This window comes from Lithobates pipiens, unplaced genomic scaffold, assembly GCF_037356315.1.
Source record: "Lithobates pipiens isolate NorthernLeopardFrog02 unplaced genomic scaffold, aLitPip1_a1.2 Scaffold_18, whole genome shotgun sequence".
Taxonomy (NCBI): Eukaryota; Metazoa; Chordata; class Amphibia; order Anura; family Ranidae; genus Lithobates; species Lithobates pipiens.
Genome location: NW_027507758.1, coordinates 143,723,794 through 143,737,270, shown reverse-complemented (window position 1 = coordinate 143,737,270; position 13,477 = coordinate 143,723,794). Strand labels below are relative to the sequence as shown.

At 40.9% G+C, this 13,477-nt stretch overlaps 1 protein-coding gene across 1 annotated transcript; it reads right to left on the bottom strand.

The window, feature by feature from the left end:
- Window positions 1-202: 202 nt before the first annotated feature.
- On the bottom strand, window positions 203-12,380 carry LOC143987479 (cystatin-like). The gene is made up of 3 exons (XM_077486216.1): window positions 12,068-12,380; window positions 2,378-2,479; window positions 203-366 (listed from the first exon to the last, which is right to left on the bottom strand). The coding sequence occupies exons 1-3, from the start codon at window positions 12,284-12,286 to the stop codon at window positions 295-297; spliced, it is 393 nt and encodes a 130-aa protein (XP_077342342.1). The 5' UTR covers window positions 12,287-12,380; the 3' UTR covers window positions 203-294.
- Window positions 12,381-13,477: the final 1,097 nt, after the last annotated feature.

Genomic DNA, 13,477 nt, shown 5'->3' with positions numbered 1-13,477 from the left:
ACCGCTGCACAAATATCGTGTGACATAAAATATTGCAACAATCGCCGTTTTATTCTCTAGAGTCTCTGCTAAAAAATATATATATATAATGTTTGGGGGTTCCAAGTAATTTTCTAGCAAAAAATATGGATTTTAACTTGTAAACACCAAATGCCAAAAATAAAGGGTTAAGCCTACTGTAATTCAATAAACCCACAAGAAGTACTGTATATTTTAGGTTTTATTTTATCAGATAAATGTGACAAAAAAATTTTTGTGCCATCCAAGAGTTTTTTTTACATGGATCAATCTTCTTTATTTGCATGAACTGCTCAATAGATCAATCTGATTTTTCCAGGGGACAGAATAAACTTCAAATCTGCATACCTGTGGAAATATGGAGAGAGAATGCATTAAAAGTCTACACAATTCATATATTGACTTCAGAGAAAACCCATGAAACCCTATACTGAGTAGTCTGATCTCACAAGAAGATCAACTTATGAGATTTAGCCCCTTTCACACATGTGGACCACTCATTTCATCAGTTCAGTCATGTTTTTTCAAAGAAAAAAATTGATGACGTTTGCATTGGTTTGCCATCCGTTTTCCGTTTCTGTCCATTTTCCATCTGTTTTTCATATCCTCCAGCTAGAGTCCTCAACCACTAGAGTCCCAGAGACATTTTTTAATGCAAATCAGTTTTTTGTCCGATCCGTTGGAAGAAAAAAAGGACATTGATCCGTTCCAAAAAATGGGTGTTAATGGAGGCAGATGTAAACTGATGTAAATGGATTATCATTCATTTACATCCGTTGTTCCATAGAGATGCATTGATGTCCATTTTCCACCCGTCAACAGATGGATGAAAAACGGACAAATGGTCCACATGTGTGAAAGGGGCCCTAGGATGCTTTGCATTCCCCTGGATCTCATTGGAAGATGGTGATGTCACCTCCTGAGCTCTGTCACAGAGGGGAGCAAGTCACATTCTCTTTCATACCTGAGAGAACCAAACCTTGTGGACAACTGCAGCGGAAAAGGAGTGGAGTACTCATTAGGCAAAGACATTATCACTTTGTCTTGCATTGAAATGGTGACGGTGTCTCTTTAAAGTGGCATTAAAGGTTAAATTATTTAAAAAATAAAATAAACATCTTACTTGCCTGCTCTGTGCAATGGTTTTGCACAGATCAACCCAATCCTAATCTTCTCGGAGTCCCCAACCAGCGCTGCTGGCTCCTTCTCCTCTTCCATTGCCTCCATAGCAAACCGCTTGCTAGAGGGGCATTTATGCATACTCACTCCTGACCCTGCTCTGTGTGTCTATAAGACACGCAGAACGGGGCTCGGCCCCGCCCCCCACTCTCTCCTTATTGGCTCCCTGGCTGTAATTGACAGCAGCGTGAGCCAATGGCTCTCGTACACATCACTAGATTGGGATTGGGTATGTGTTACAGGAGCTGCATACAGAAGGTTTTTTAGCTTCAGGCATAGAATGCCTGAAGCTAAAAAACCTTCAACAATTTAGCCCCCGTTCACATTGGCGCAAATTGACATGCGATTTGACAGGTCACATTGCATGCCAAACCACAACCTATTGCTGGCAATGGCACTGTCCCAATCAGTGTGACACTGACCTTGCGGTGCTGCACCGATTTCCAAAAGTAGTTCCTGCACTACTTTTTGTGACTTCAGGGGCGATTTTAATAGACATCTGCGCATGAATCGCACAGATGTCTTTCAAATCGCCCCAAACTCGCACTGAAATGAGGGTTTGAAATTGTGCGAGTTCAGCTGAACTCGCATAATTTCAAACCTGCGTTCAGTGTGAAAAAGAGCTAAAACCAATCTTTTCTTTACAGCTGGCTCTAATGTTCACGTTTTTATTCTAGCAACTTAGCCCTTGTACACACGGTCGGGGATTCCGACGGAATGTGTCCGATCGGACCGTTTTGTCGGATAATCCGACTGTGTGTAGTCTCCATCGGACTGTTTCCATCGGAGTATACGACGGACCAAGATTTCCAACTTGTCGGTAAAATTTTCCAACAACATGATCCGATCGGACCTTGTCCGATCATGTGTAGAGAATTCTGATTGGACAAATTCCTATACCAAAGCTATTGGCTACTAGCCTGAACGTAGTCCCATCGTAACAAAATAACATCATCATGTTCTGAACGATCGGATTTTCCGACAACTTTGTCCGACCGTGTGTATGCAACAGTTTCGGACAAAATCCGTCGGATAAAATCTGACGGATTTGGTTGTCGGAATGTCCGACCATGTGTACAAGGGCTTAGAGTCACTTTATTTAAAGTACAGGACACATGACATGCATCATATATAATATTCTAGTAGTAAGAAAAATTTTATTATTTCAGCAAGCTCTCACCTTTGTTTGCTGTATCTCATCAGGGCATGGTTCTGTATCATCACTGTTACAGGAGCTCATAGTAACTTCAACTTCCATTCTATATTTTGAGCCACTAACCACCTATCACAGATTAAACAAATGAGATAAACAAAATCAAAGTTATCTAATCACAGACATAACAGAACTTAAATTGTACATCAAATTTCATATCTGGGGTTTTATTCAAGATACTTTTCCTCACTTCCTGTCTTGCCGACAAAGTTTTACCAAACAGGAAGTAAAGGGGAATCGGCTACAGGGACGAATACACAAATTCATTTTTTTTTCAGGGGTTTTCGCCCTTCCCTTTGCTGCTAAAGACACCTAGGGTAAATTCTGCCAAGATTCAATTTTGTACATCCACTCTATCACAGTGGTTACTCCTCCTCCTCCCCCTTCACAAGTGCAAATTCTCTGGTTGAAAATATCATAAAAACGACATTGACCACATTCACTTCACCTCCTCTTCGACTGGAAACATGTTTTATAACTGTACTACTTATACTTGTTTTCACTAGGCAAATGTAGAATCAGTCAAAAATTCAAAACATACAATTACAGCAGGAGTCCCAAGCCTAGAAGGTAGAGTTCAAAATATTTTAATGGTTCTACATCACATAAATAGCCAACACATTTCGGGGGCCCACAGCTTACTGCCTTTATCATGGTATACTTTCTCAAATTTACATTGATTACATTGATGCCCTTTTGGCTTGAAGCTCCTGTTGTATTTTTATGCTTTCAGTGACGTCCCTGGTACCCATTAGAGGGGATCTTTGTCTGATGCGAGCAGCCAACATAGGGCCAGTAAGCTATGTGAATGAGTGTATTTTTTTTTATTAATCTGAACACATAAGTGTTTGAAGTCCCAGTGCTGTCTGGATATATTTTTATTTTAAATCATTCAGAATTTTGTCTCTTTTTGACCTTGCACAATTGTCCAACAATATTCCCTGGTATGGAGTGGGGAATATGCATTTTAAAGTGCTTCTTTCATTTGTACGGTGATTTTTTTGTATTTATTAAAGGATCAGCGATTATATGGTATTTTTTTTTTCTATTGAAAAAAGATTGTGTGACCCCCAGCCCCTTCCTATAGCTAACCACCCCAACACACCAGGCATGCAGGTTGGTTTCCCCATGGCAAAGGGATCGGCGAGCATACAGCCCTTTTTTTTATTTGGATACCAGCGTGTCTTTCAGCACTAGGGGTTGGATAAGTGAAACCCTTAAAAAAAAAAAACACAACTTAAACTTGATCCAGCCTGCTATCTTCTGCAAATAATTACCTTCTCATACAGAAAATACAGAAAATCACTGACAATGCATCTTTTGAAGGCAACCAACGCCTTAATACCTTTACATTGCAGAACTAAAAACCTCCCTCCATAAAAGATTGTTTATTAAAAATAAAACAAAATATATGAAATGGAAGAAACTATCACAATTAAAAAATAATCCACCTCACAATTTCATAAAAGGTGGGAACCTTGGTACCCTTTTACTCTGAGGATTACAGTATTAATTTACTGAGGATTCTATCCCATTGTTAAAATTATATAATAGATACTATTTTGACTTATGGTATGTTTTTAATATGTACCCATTTTTCAGAATTATCTTTTTTCTTTACAACTATTTATCACTTTCCCCCTACTTATATGTGTAAATCTAATCAGCTAACAAACTGCTAGAAATTCTAGACTGATAATAGTTATGTTTTTTTACATAGCCTGTAATGCTATTGTTAAATTTTGCACGTTCCTTCAACTTTTAATACTACTCAAGATTATTTGTTAAAGTTGATCATTTGTTGTACAACCTGATTATTATTTTTACTACAATAAATCTTTATTGAGAAAAAAAAGACCACCAAATCCCTTATTTGTTAAAGTCGTAACCTAAATAAACAAATAAAAATCTAGAATAAGAAAAAAACATAAAACATATTTTATGGTTTTTTTTAATCTAATATTTTCCTTTCCAGGGTCCAACAGTGCCAGAATATGTCCTGTGGCCTCTGATCCAGCATTTTTGGCAACAGTGAGGAAGATTGAATCTATGGCTTGTTCCTTTTTGCTTAAACTCCAATTCCCATTCCGGGTATGCCTTTATGTGCACAGAGAACTTTCAGCCCATATTTGGATTAATGAAGCAAAAATTACATTCTGCCAGAATATGCTTTTCATTTTTCTTACTCAGTGATACTGCCAGTTACTCCAGTTCTGGTCCTAGGGAAACAATGCTTACTAAGCCTAACCAAGAGAGGCACTGTCCCCTTAGGAGGCATGCGCCTGTTAGACACTGAGCTAATATGCTGATGTACAGGTCGCCAACACATTACATTTGAAATCAATAGAGTATGAGGCATCATGCAATGTCAACATCATTGAAGAGAGATGTGCACCCAGGTATGGGGTGTCGGCGCACAAAGTAGAACCGGCAGAGAACAGTGCACTGGACTGGTGTAGTGCATGGATTCCACAAACAATAAATGATAAATACTGGGGAATTAAAACATATATTCATACCCAGAAGCACTGAGTATTTTCTTTGCTCCCAATGGCCAAATTGTACTTTAAGTACTGCCCTCACCAGCTACATATACTCCCCATACCGTCACTCCCCTACCCACTCCTTTTGGTCAACAGGAGCAAAGAAAATACAAAATATCATATATCCAGCGTACCACTAATATACAGTATCTCACAAAAGTGAATACACCCCTCACATTTTTGTAAATATTTTATTATACCTTTTCATGTGACAACACTGAAGAAATGACACTTTGCTACAATGTAAAGTAGTGAGTGTACAGCTTGTATAACAGTGTAAATTTTCTGTCCCCTCAAAATTACCCAACACACAGCCATGAATGTCTAAACCGCTGGCAAAAAAAAAGTGAGTACACCCCTAAGTGAAAATGTCCAAATTGGGCCCAATTAGCTTTGTAGCAAAGTGTCATTTCTTCAGATTTTCCCTCCCGGTGTCACGTGACCCATTATGTTACAGGTCTCAGGTATGAATGGGGAGCAGGTGTGTTACATTTTGTGTTATCGCTCTCACTTTCTCATACTCATGCATTACTGCAATCAGCAGACTCGGTAGCACCAAAACGCAGGGCTCTCATCAGGAAGAAAAATGCTGGATGGTTTAATAGCTCCCTCTCCGTACTAAAGCAAGAACGCAGAAGAGCGGAAAGAACATGGAGAAGAAATCCCACCGAGGAAAACCTATTTAACTACAAAGGTCTGACAGAGAATTATCGGAAAGCAATCTTCAAAGCCAAAAAGGACCACTTCTCATATACAATCTCAACGGCCGCAAACCAACCACGGGAACTGTTTAAACTGGTTAATCAATCAATGAATCCGGTGTGCCTAGAACCCCCAGAAAGCGAATCCCAGGATTACTGTGACAAACTGTCGGATTTTTTCATCGATAAAGTCAAAACCATCAGGGAAACAATTTGTCAGAAGAAAACATCCAACCTCAGCCAGCAAAAACATAAAGAGGATGTCCGCACCAACATACCGCAACCGCCAAAATTTTCACTATCCCCAATTACCGTAGACACCGCAAAAAACATCATTAATAAACTGCGTGACAGTACCTCACCTATTGACATCATCCCCACAAAACTACTGAAAGAATGCTCCGACATCGTGGCTCCAACCATAACCCACCTCATAAACCGATCATTCCACGAAGGGATTGTTCCCAGCATCCTCAAACAAGGCATTGTCAAACCTCTACTCAAGAAACCAAACCTGGACCCTCAGGATCCAAACAACCGTAGGCCGATTACAAGCCTCAACACCATTTCTAAGATCATGGAGAAAGCTGTAGTACATCAGCTACAACTTCACCTGGATACTCACAAACTCCTGGACCCGCTGCAATCAGGCTTCCGCCCGGGTCATGGAACAGAAACAGCTCTCCTCAAGATTTGGGATGACGCCCTCGAAGCAGCAGATGACGGAGAGCCGTGTCTCCTCGTACTGCTAGACCTAAGTGCAGCGTTTGATACAGTAGATCACAATACTCTACTCGTCCGCCTCACAGAAGTAGCCGGAGTCCAAGACATAGATCTCCATTGGTTCGCGTCCTTCCTAGGAAATCGGTCACAGGCAGTGAAACTAGGAAAATTCCTCTCCGAAACTCGGGCAGTCACCTGCGGAGTCCCTCAAGGCTCTCCATTGTCACCCGTTCTCTTCAACATTTACATTCGCCCACTCCTTCAAATCATCAGATGCTCAGATCTCTGCTTCCACTCTTACGCTGACGACACACAACTTTATTTCCGGATCAATGGAAAAAAAGATCACCAACAACAACTTGAAAACTGCCTCAAATCAATAGAGGACTGGATGACCACCAACTCCCTCCAGCTGAACCAATCAAAGACAGAGCTTCTTATCTTACACCCAAATCATAAGCCCGCAACCAAAACCTCCTGGTCTCCACCAACCGTCTTTGGGCAGACTATCTCCCCAAAGACCAAAGCGAAGAGTCTCGGGGTTATTTTAGACGCACAAATGTCAATGGATGCGCAAATAGGATCTGTAGTCAGTCGATCTCACCATCTACTGCGCATGCTTCGCAGACTCATCCCTTTTATCCCAAGGAATGACAAAGCAGTGGTAGTTGGAACAATCATTAATTCAGGACTGGACTACGCAAACTCGCTTTACATAGGATTACCACAATATCAACTTGCGCGATTACAACTGATCCAAAACACGGCGGCAAGGCTGATAACAGGAAAAAAACCCTGGGAATCCATTTCTCCTTCACTGAGGAGCTTACATTGGCTAACCGTAAAAAATCGGATCACGTTCAAGACCCTTTGCCTCACCCACAAATGCGTGCATAGAGAAGCTCCGCAATACCTAATGGAGAAAATAAATCATTACACATCAAACCGCAGTCTTCGATCAGCCAACAAAAACCTCCTCCTCGTGCCCAAAGCCCGGTATAAATCCAAGGGTGATCGGAGATTCGCTGTCCAAGGGCCTCTGCTATGGAATGCTCTACCAATCAACATCCGCCTGGAAGAAAATCACCTGGCTTTTAGGAAAAAAACTCAAGACCTTCCTCTTTTAGCAGATGATCAAAGCTCGCCACAGCGCCTAGAGGCGATTCAGTTCGCATTGCGCGCTATATAAGTATTTCATTCATTCATTCATTCATACTGGTCACTGGAAGTTCAACATGGCACCTCATGGCAAAGAACTCTCTAAGGATCTGAAAAAAAAGAATTGTTGCTCTACATAAAGATGACCTAATTGGTAATTGGTAGCCTGCATTGTCACAAAAGATTAAGGAAAGGAGCCTAACTTAGAGCTTACACAGGGTTTCCTTTTGTTACTCCCTGCTATGAAATGGATCAGTGGAGGAAAAATAAAGAAAGTATGTGAAGCTGGGGAAGATAGGAGTTTAAGTGTTCCTGTTGCCTTACCCTTCAAGCTATTATTAAACAAAAGAAAAAGACACGAGCAGCTGCCTCTACTTGTCTGCAAAAAAATCGTCCCTAATACGAAAAAAAAATACCATTCCCCAGTTGTGATGAAAGCAGATCACGTTCAGGCAGATTTGTGACCTGCACAGGCAAAGATCAGGAAAGGTGGCAAAGAAACAAATTGTGCAATCCAGAAATGCAGCCATGTTTGTAAGTAAATATGAAATATGAAAAAAATAGCAAGGCAAGATTGAAGAGCCACTAAAAGTGCATTTTTTCAGAACCTAGCTCATTCCATATCCAGTAATCCAATAGAATAATACCACTGTTGTTGTTCTTAAATTAAATCTAGCTGGGTGGAATGTGTCAGTGACCTAGATCTAGGGTTGCCAACTGTTGAATTAAAGACTGCCTGTAAAGCTGTTTCTCCCCACTCCTGTCCATTAATGTCCGTAACCTGATGGGGGCAAGGTGCATAGACTTTCCTCTTCCCACCAGAACCTTTTGATTAGGCACCAACTACCAACCACACCCAAGATTCCTGCTGGCTCCGTGGTTAGAGGGGAGGAATGCTGTCGCTAGATTCATCAGATTGGGGAGACACTACAAGACCAAGAACATGTTACATGTAACACCCTAAAAAAGGGTGAAAGATGTAACATATTCCCAGAAATGAACTTATCCTTTAACAAAATCCAGCAAGATTAGTATTAGATATTGAACATGAACATTAACTGTGAAAACAGTGATATTGCAACTACCTAGGGTGCACCCAAGGTATGACTACATACAATGTGACTTCCCTGTGCATTACCTCTGAACTAAGTCATTAGCAAAGGTCTCTATATGACAACTGTATATAGTCAGTCGTTGGTCCTAAATCTTTAGCAAAAGTAAAAGTCACAGCAAGGCTTGCAGGTGGTAACAGGCTATGGGACAGCTAGGTAGGTAGTTTCTAAAGGCTCAGTCTCTCTAGTGGCAGTAAGTCATGGACACAGGGCTATTTCACCAGACTCAGTGACCCAGTTTGGAAATGGCCACCACTTGTGGAGGAATCCTCTGCCCCTGTTCAGCATGGCTCTATGCCCTAGCTCACCCAGTGGTACTACTTTGATGTGAGTGCAGCACAAAGTTCATCATGGTGGTAGCACATTCACAGCTTTGTGCTCTCTCCCCGGTCTTACAGTTGTGTTCTTTAGACCCCTTTCACACTGGGGCGTTTTTCATGTGTTTTTCAGGCGCTTTAGCGTTTAAAAAAAGCACATGTAAAGTGCTTGAAAGAAGCCTCATCTGCAGTCCCAATGTGAAAGCCCAAGTGATTTAAGAGTCCTTTCACAATGTCAGCGCCCGAAAAACGCTCGTAAAGCGCCACTTAAACTAGCAGCGCTTTACCGGCGTTTTTCGAGCATTATTGGGGCGCTTTTAACCCCCTGCTAGTGGCCAAATAAAGGGTTAAAAGCGCCCACAAAATGCTGCTGCCAATAGCGCTTTTCAGGCGTTTTACAGGCACTTCCCATTGATTTCAATGGGAAGGGGCTCTTTAGGAGTGGTGTATTCACCGCTCCAAAAGCGCTGCAAAGAAGCTGCTTGCAGGACTTTTTTTGACGCCCTTCCAGCGCAGCGACTCAGTGTGAAAGCACTCAGGCTTTTACATTGGGATTGCAATTGCGGCTTCTTTCAGGCGCTTTACAGGCGCTTTTTTTAATGCTAAAGCGCCTGAAAAACACCCCAGTGTGAAAGGGATCTCAGTGTGAAAGCACTCGGGCTTTTACATTGGGATTGAAGTTGCAGCTTCTTTCAAGCGCTTTAGAAGCGCTTTTTTTAATGATAAAGCGCCTGAAAAACGCCCGAAATATGCCCCAGTGTGAAAGGGGTCTTAGGCCTCAGCTCTAACCGCAGCACTGCCCCCAGCAAAAGGCCAAGTATATCCAAAAGCAGCTGAAGTAGAAACTGCTTCCTTATCCTCCCAGCTCGGGGACCTGTTGTTCATTTGGTAACAGAGGCACATAATAACTCTCCTTGTACAGACTTCAAGTCCCATTATCCACTGCGGACAGCTTCGCAATCATTGGGTACCGCCAACACTCCCACTCCCCTTGCTGATGGGAGGTAGCAGTAAATCCTGCTTGACAGATTGCTTTCAAAACACAAATAGCTACTGATAAAGTCATGGCTTAACCCTTGCAGCCTAGTGCTCGGCTACATAATCTGAATGGTATTAGCACATATTATGAGTTTATGTCATATTTGGGATTGTCAGTTTAAATATGGACATTTTCTGAGTATTTTCAGTAAAAATAATCATGGGAGGTTGGCTTTTCAGTCTTGAATAAGCAAACAGTCCATAAAATGCTGGCACAACTGACATGAACATTGTTGCTGCAGACCAGTGACTCACCAATTAATAGAAAAGACTAATGCCCCATACACACGATCTAATTCCGACAATAAAACATGGATTTTTTTTTGGAAGGATGTCGGCTCAAACTTTTCTTGCATACACACGGTCACACAAATGTTGGCCCAAAATTCCGAACGTTAGAACGCTGTGATGTACAAGACGTACAACGAGCCAAAAAAAGGGAAGTTCACTAGCCATTGTGGCTCCTTCTGCTTGATTCCAAACATGCGTGAACTTTTGTGCGACAGACTTGTGTACACGCGATCTGACTTTCCGATAACAAAGTGAAGTTGTCGGAAAATTTGAAATCCTGCTCTCAAACATTTGTGTGCAGAAATTCCGACAGCAAATGTTCGATGGAGCATACACATGATCGGACTTTCCCGCCGGAAAGTCCGACTGTGTGTACGTGGCATAAGAATGACAGTTTCAGAGTGTGCATTTCAAAACACAAGACCATAATTTGACAGCTCCATTTTCTTTAGCCTAAAACAACCAGCTTAGCAAAATTTCACACATGTCAACAATCACATTTTAAAACTCAACTAAGGGGACATCTACATATATTTTGGTGGATGGCATTAAAAGTTATTTTTAACAATTGCTTTTTTTTTCGTTCTGCAAAGATTTTTTTTTTTTTTTCTGTGTGTGTCCTGATAAAGCGATCTCTTTACTTATCTCAAGGTACCATAGGCAGTTAGAGGTAACTGCTCTGAAGTCATGGACAGCTGTTACTGTAACTTATGTTGGCATTGTAAGGTTTTGTTGAAGTAAAAACAGTAATATTTTTTATTTTCTCCACTTTTTGTAGTGATAGTGGTAAAAAGGATAATTACAGAGGGAAAATATTCCCAACACCAATACAGACATTAATAAAAACACAGCAGGGGTTCTAATCCTTCCCTACATCCAATACTATAAAAAAAATAACTTTTGGCTTTAGAGTCATTAAGACAAAGTCAGAGGGTGTATCACAAAAAATGGCCTGGTCAGGGAGGAGGGTAAATCTTCCAGTGGTCAAAGCCACTTAGAGGATACTACAGAGACTTTCATTGCTGATTTCTGAAAATACTAGCTGCCAGGTTTGTCTGAAGTTCTAATGGCTTCAATGGTTGTAGCCACTGACTCCCAACGAGCACATCAATCAGTTCTGACTCTGTTCAGACATCACTTGCTGCATGCTTGTTCTGAGTTACTGACTCACAGAGTACTGAAGCGAATGGCAGCTGGGGTACTAACATTGAGTTGACCAAGAAGGTCAATAATGGCAGCATATATGTTTCTTTCAGGAATGTTGCCTATCTAGTCAAAATTTTTGTTTTCTTTAACTTTGTCCCTACTGGGTAGATTCACCCTCTGTGTCTGCTCTGTTGACCATTAGTACTGGAATAGAAAATGATGAGAAGTCGTTCACAGTTGTTCGCTAACAATGTTAGTCTTCCAATGTTCCAGTGACAACTGTCTATGAGGGGAATTCACCTAATTTTTTTGAGATTACCTTTTACTTCTTGTTGCATCTTTGGGATGGGAAATAAAGGGAAGTCCCCCCAACAGGATGCAGTCAGCAAAAAAAAAGAATTGACCCTTCCCCACTCTATCCAAAACTAATAGAAAGCTTTTACTATACATACACTTAAGGTCACGCAACAAATACGCAACAAATACAAATTTTTAAATTACATGGATTATTATGTAAAATATCTCGAGACAAGAAACAAATACCTTAATTTGTGACAATTCTTGATTATATTTGTCACTGCACCAAGTAAAATAATTTGTTCAGAACAGATTACAAACACACACTAACCTGTCTCATGAGTTTCATAGTCTTGTTTATATTGATGATGTAGCCGCTGTTGCTGTTTCTGTTGAATTCTTCCTTTGCAAATTTCAAAGCAGTCTGGACACCCTGACTATCCTCCTTAATTTCATTCCAGCCTCCAACTTTTCTTCTCTGTTGCTGTGCATGTACTTGTACAAACAAAGCCAATGTGAGCACCATGCACGCCTTCCAGTACATATTCATACTGAGGGGTTCTTATTTCTTAATTCTTTTTCTGAGTGTTCAAGTCTGATCCTAAATTGCTGTGTGCAAATGTTTTGAAGAGAGGCAGATCCTGCAGTATTTATGCTGTGGAATCCTAATACTTTGCCAAGTCATTCTTCTGAATCACATGTTTGGCATGCAGTTTATGAGGGTTATCCATGGAAACATTTACAAATGTCAGAAAGGGCTTAACATATCCTCCTCCAGTCCTTAATGTAATCAAACTGCCCTTCAGGCTCAAGAAAGCATGAGTTGTTCATATTTACATTACAGTATATCTTGTTGTATTCCACTTTAAAGTTAATCTTCAGGCAGGCATTAAAAAATAATCCATACAATATAGTAAATGTCCACAGATACTCCGAAGGTACCTCTGACTACTAAAGTGGTGCTACTGTCATTGCTTTTTATGACCAGATTTCATATGGTAATGGCACAAAAGAAAATTGAAGAATGACAGATGGTGAAAAAAGTCCATGAAGACACAGATGGAGGTCCTAATGTGATTTAAAAGATGTGCACCTCACACCAGAATCCGCAAGCTGTGCATCACACTCCCCTTAAGGGTTCTCACTCACAAGAAAGATGAACACAACAAGCTTTCATATGTTAACAACAGCTGTCTTACACGTCATGGAGGGTGTCAGAGCTTGTACTGGATCTCCCACAGGTACTCGGACAGAAAAAAAGGGCTCAAATAGCGTAATTCCGTTTTTTCTCTCTCGTTTATTTTTTAAACTCAATATGACATGTTCCATAAAATCCATCAGTCAATCGGTACTTACAATTATCAGCATTCAAAAAGGCATTCTACACAGTGCAGGACCCACGAGACTCACAAAATGAAGGAACACAGCATCCACCACTTACTTACGGTTGTCTCTTTCTGGCCGTGGAACGAAAACGTCACTTCCTGTCGCTTTAAGGTCACGTGCTGACATGTTTCGTCATCCCAGCTTCTTTTGAGGGAGATGGATGCCTGGATTTTATGGAACGTGTAATTTTGAGTTTAAAATAAACAAGAGAGAAAAACAGAATTATGCTATTTGAGCCCCTTTTTTCTGTCCGAGTACCTGTGGGAGATCCAGTACAAGCTCTGACACCCTCCATGATGTGGAAGACAGCCGTGGTTAACATATCAAAGCTTGATGTGTTCATCTTTCTGGTGAG

Excerpts from the sequence above, each read along its gene's own strand:
- LOC143987479 (XM_077486216.1), bottom strand. The coding sequence starts at position 12,286 with ATGAATATGTACTGGAAGGCGTGCATGGTGCTCACATTGGCTTTGTTT. Across the intron at positions 2,480-12,067 it reads CTATGAAACTCATGAGACAG|GTGGTTAGTGGCTCAAAATA; the intron begins GTTAGTGTGTGT and ends AATCTGTGATAG. Across the intron at positions 367-2,377 it reads ATGAGATACAGCAAACAAAG|GTATGCAGATTTGAAGTTTA; the intron begins GTGAGAGCTTGC and ends ATATTTCCACAG.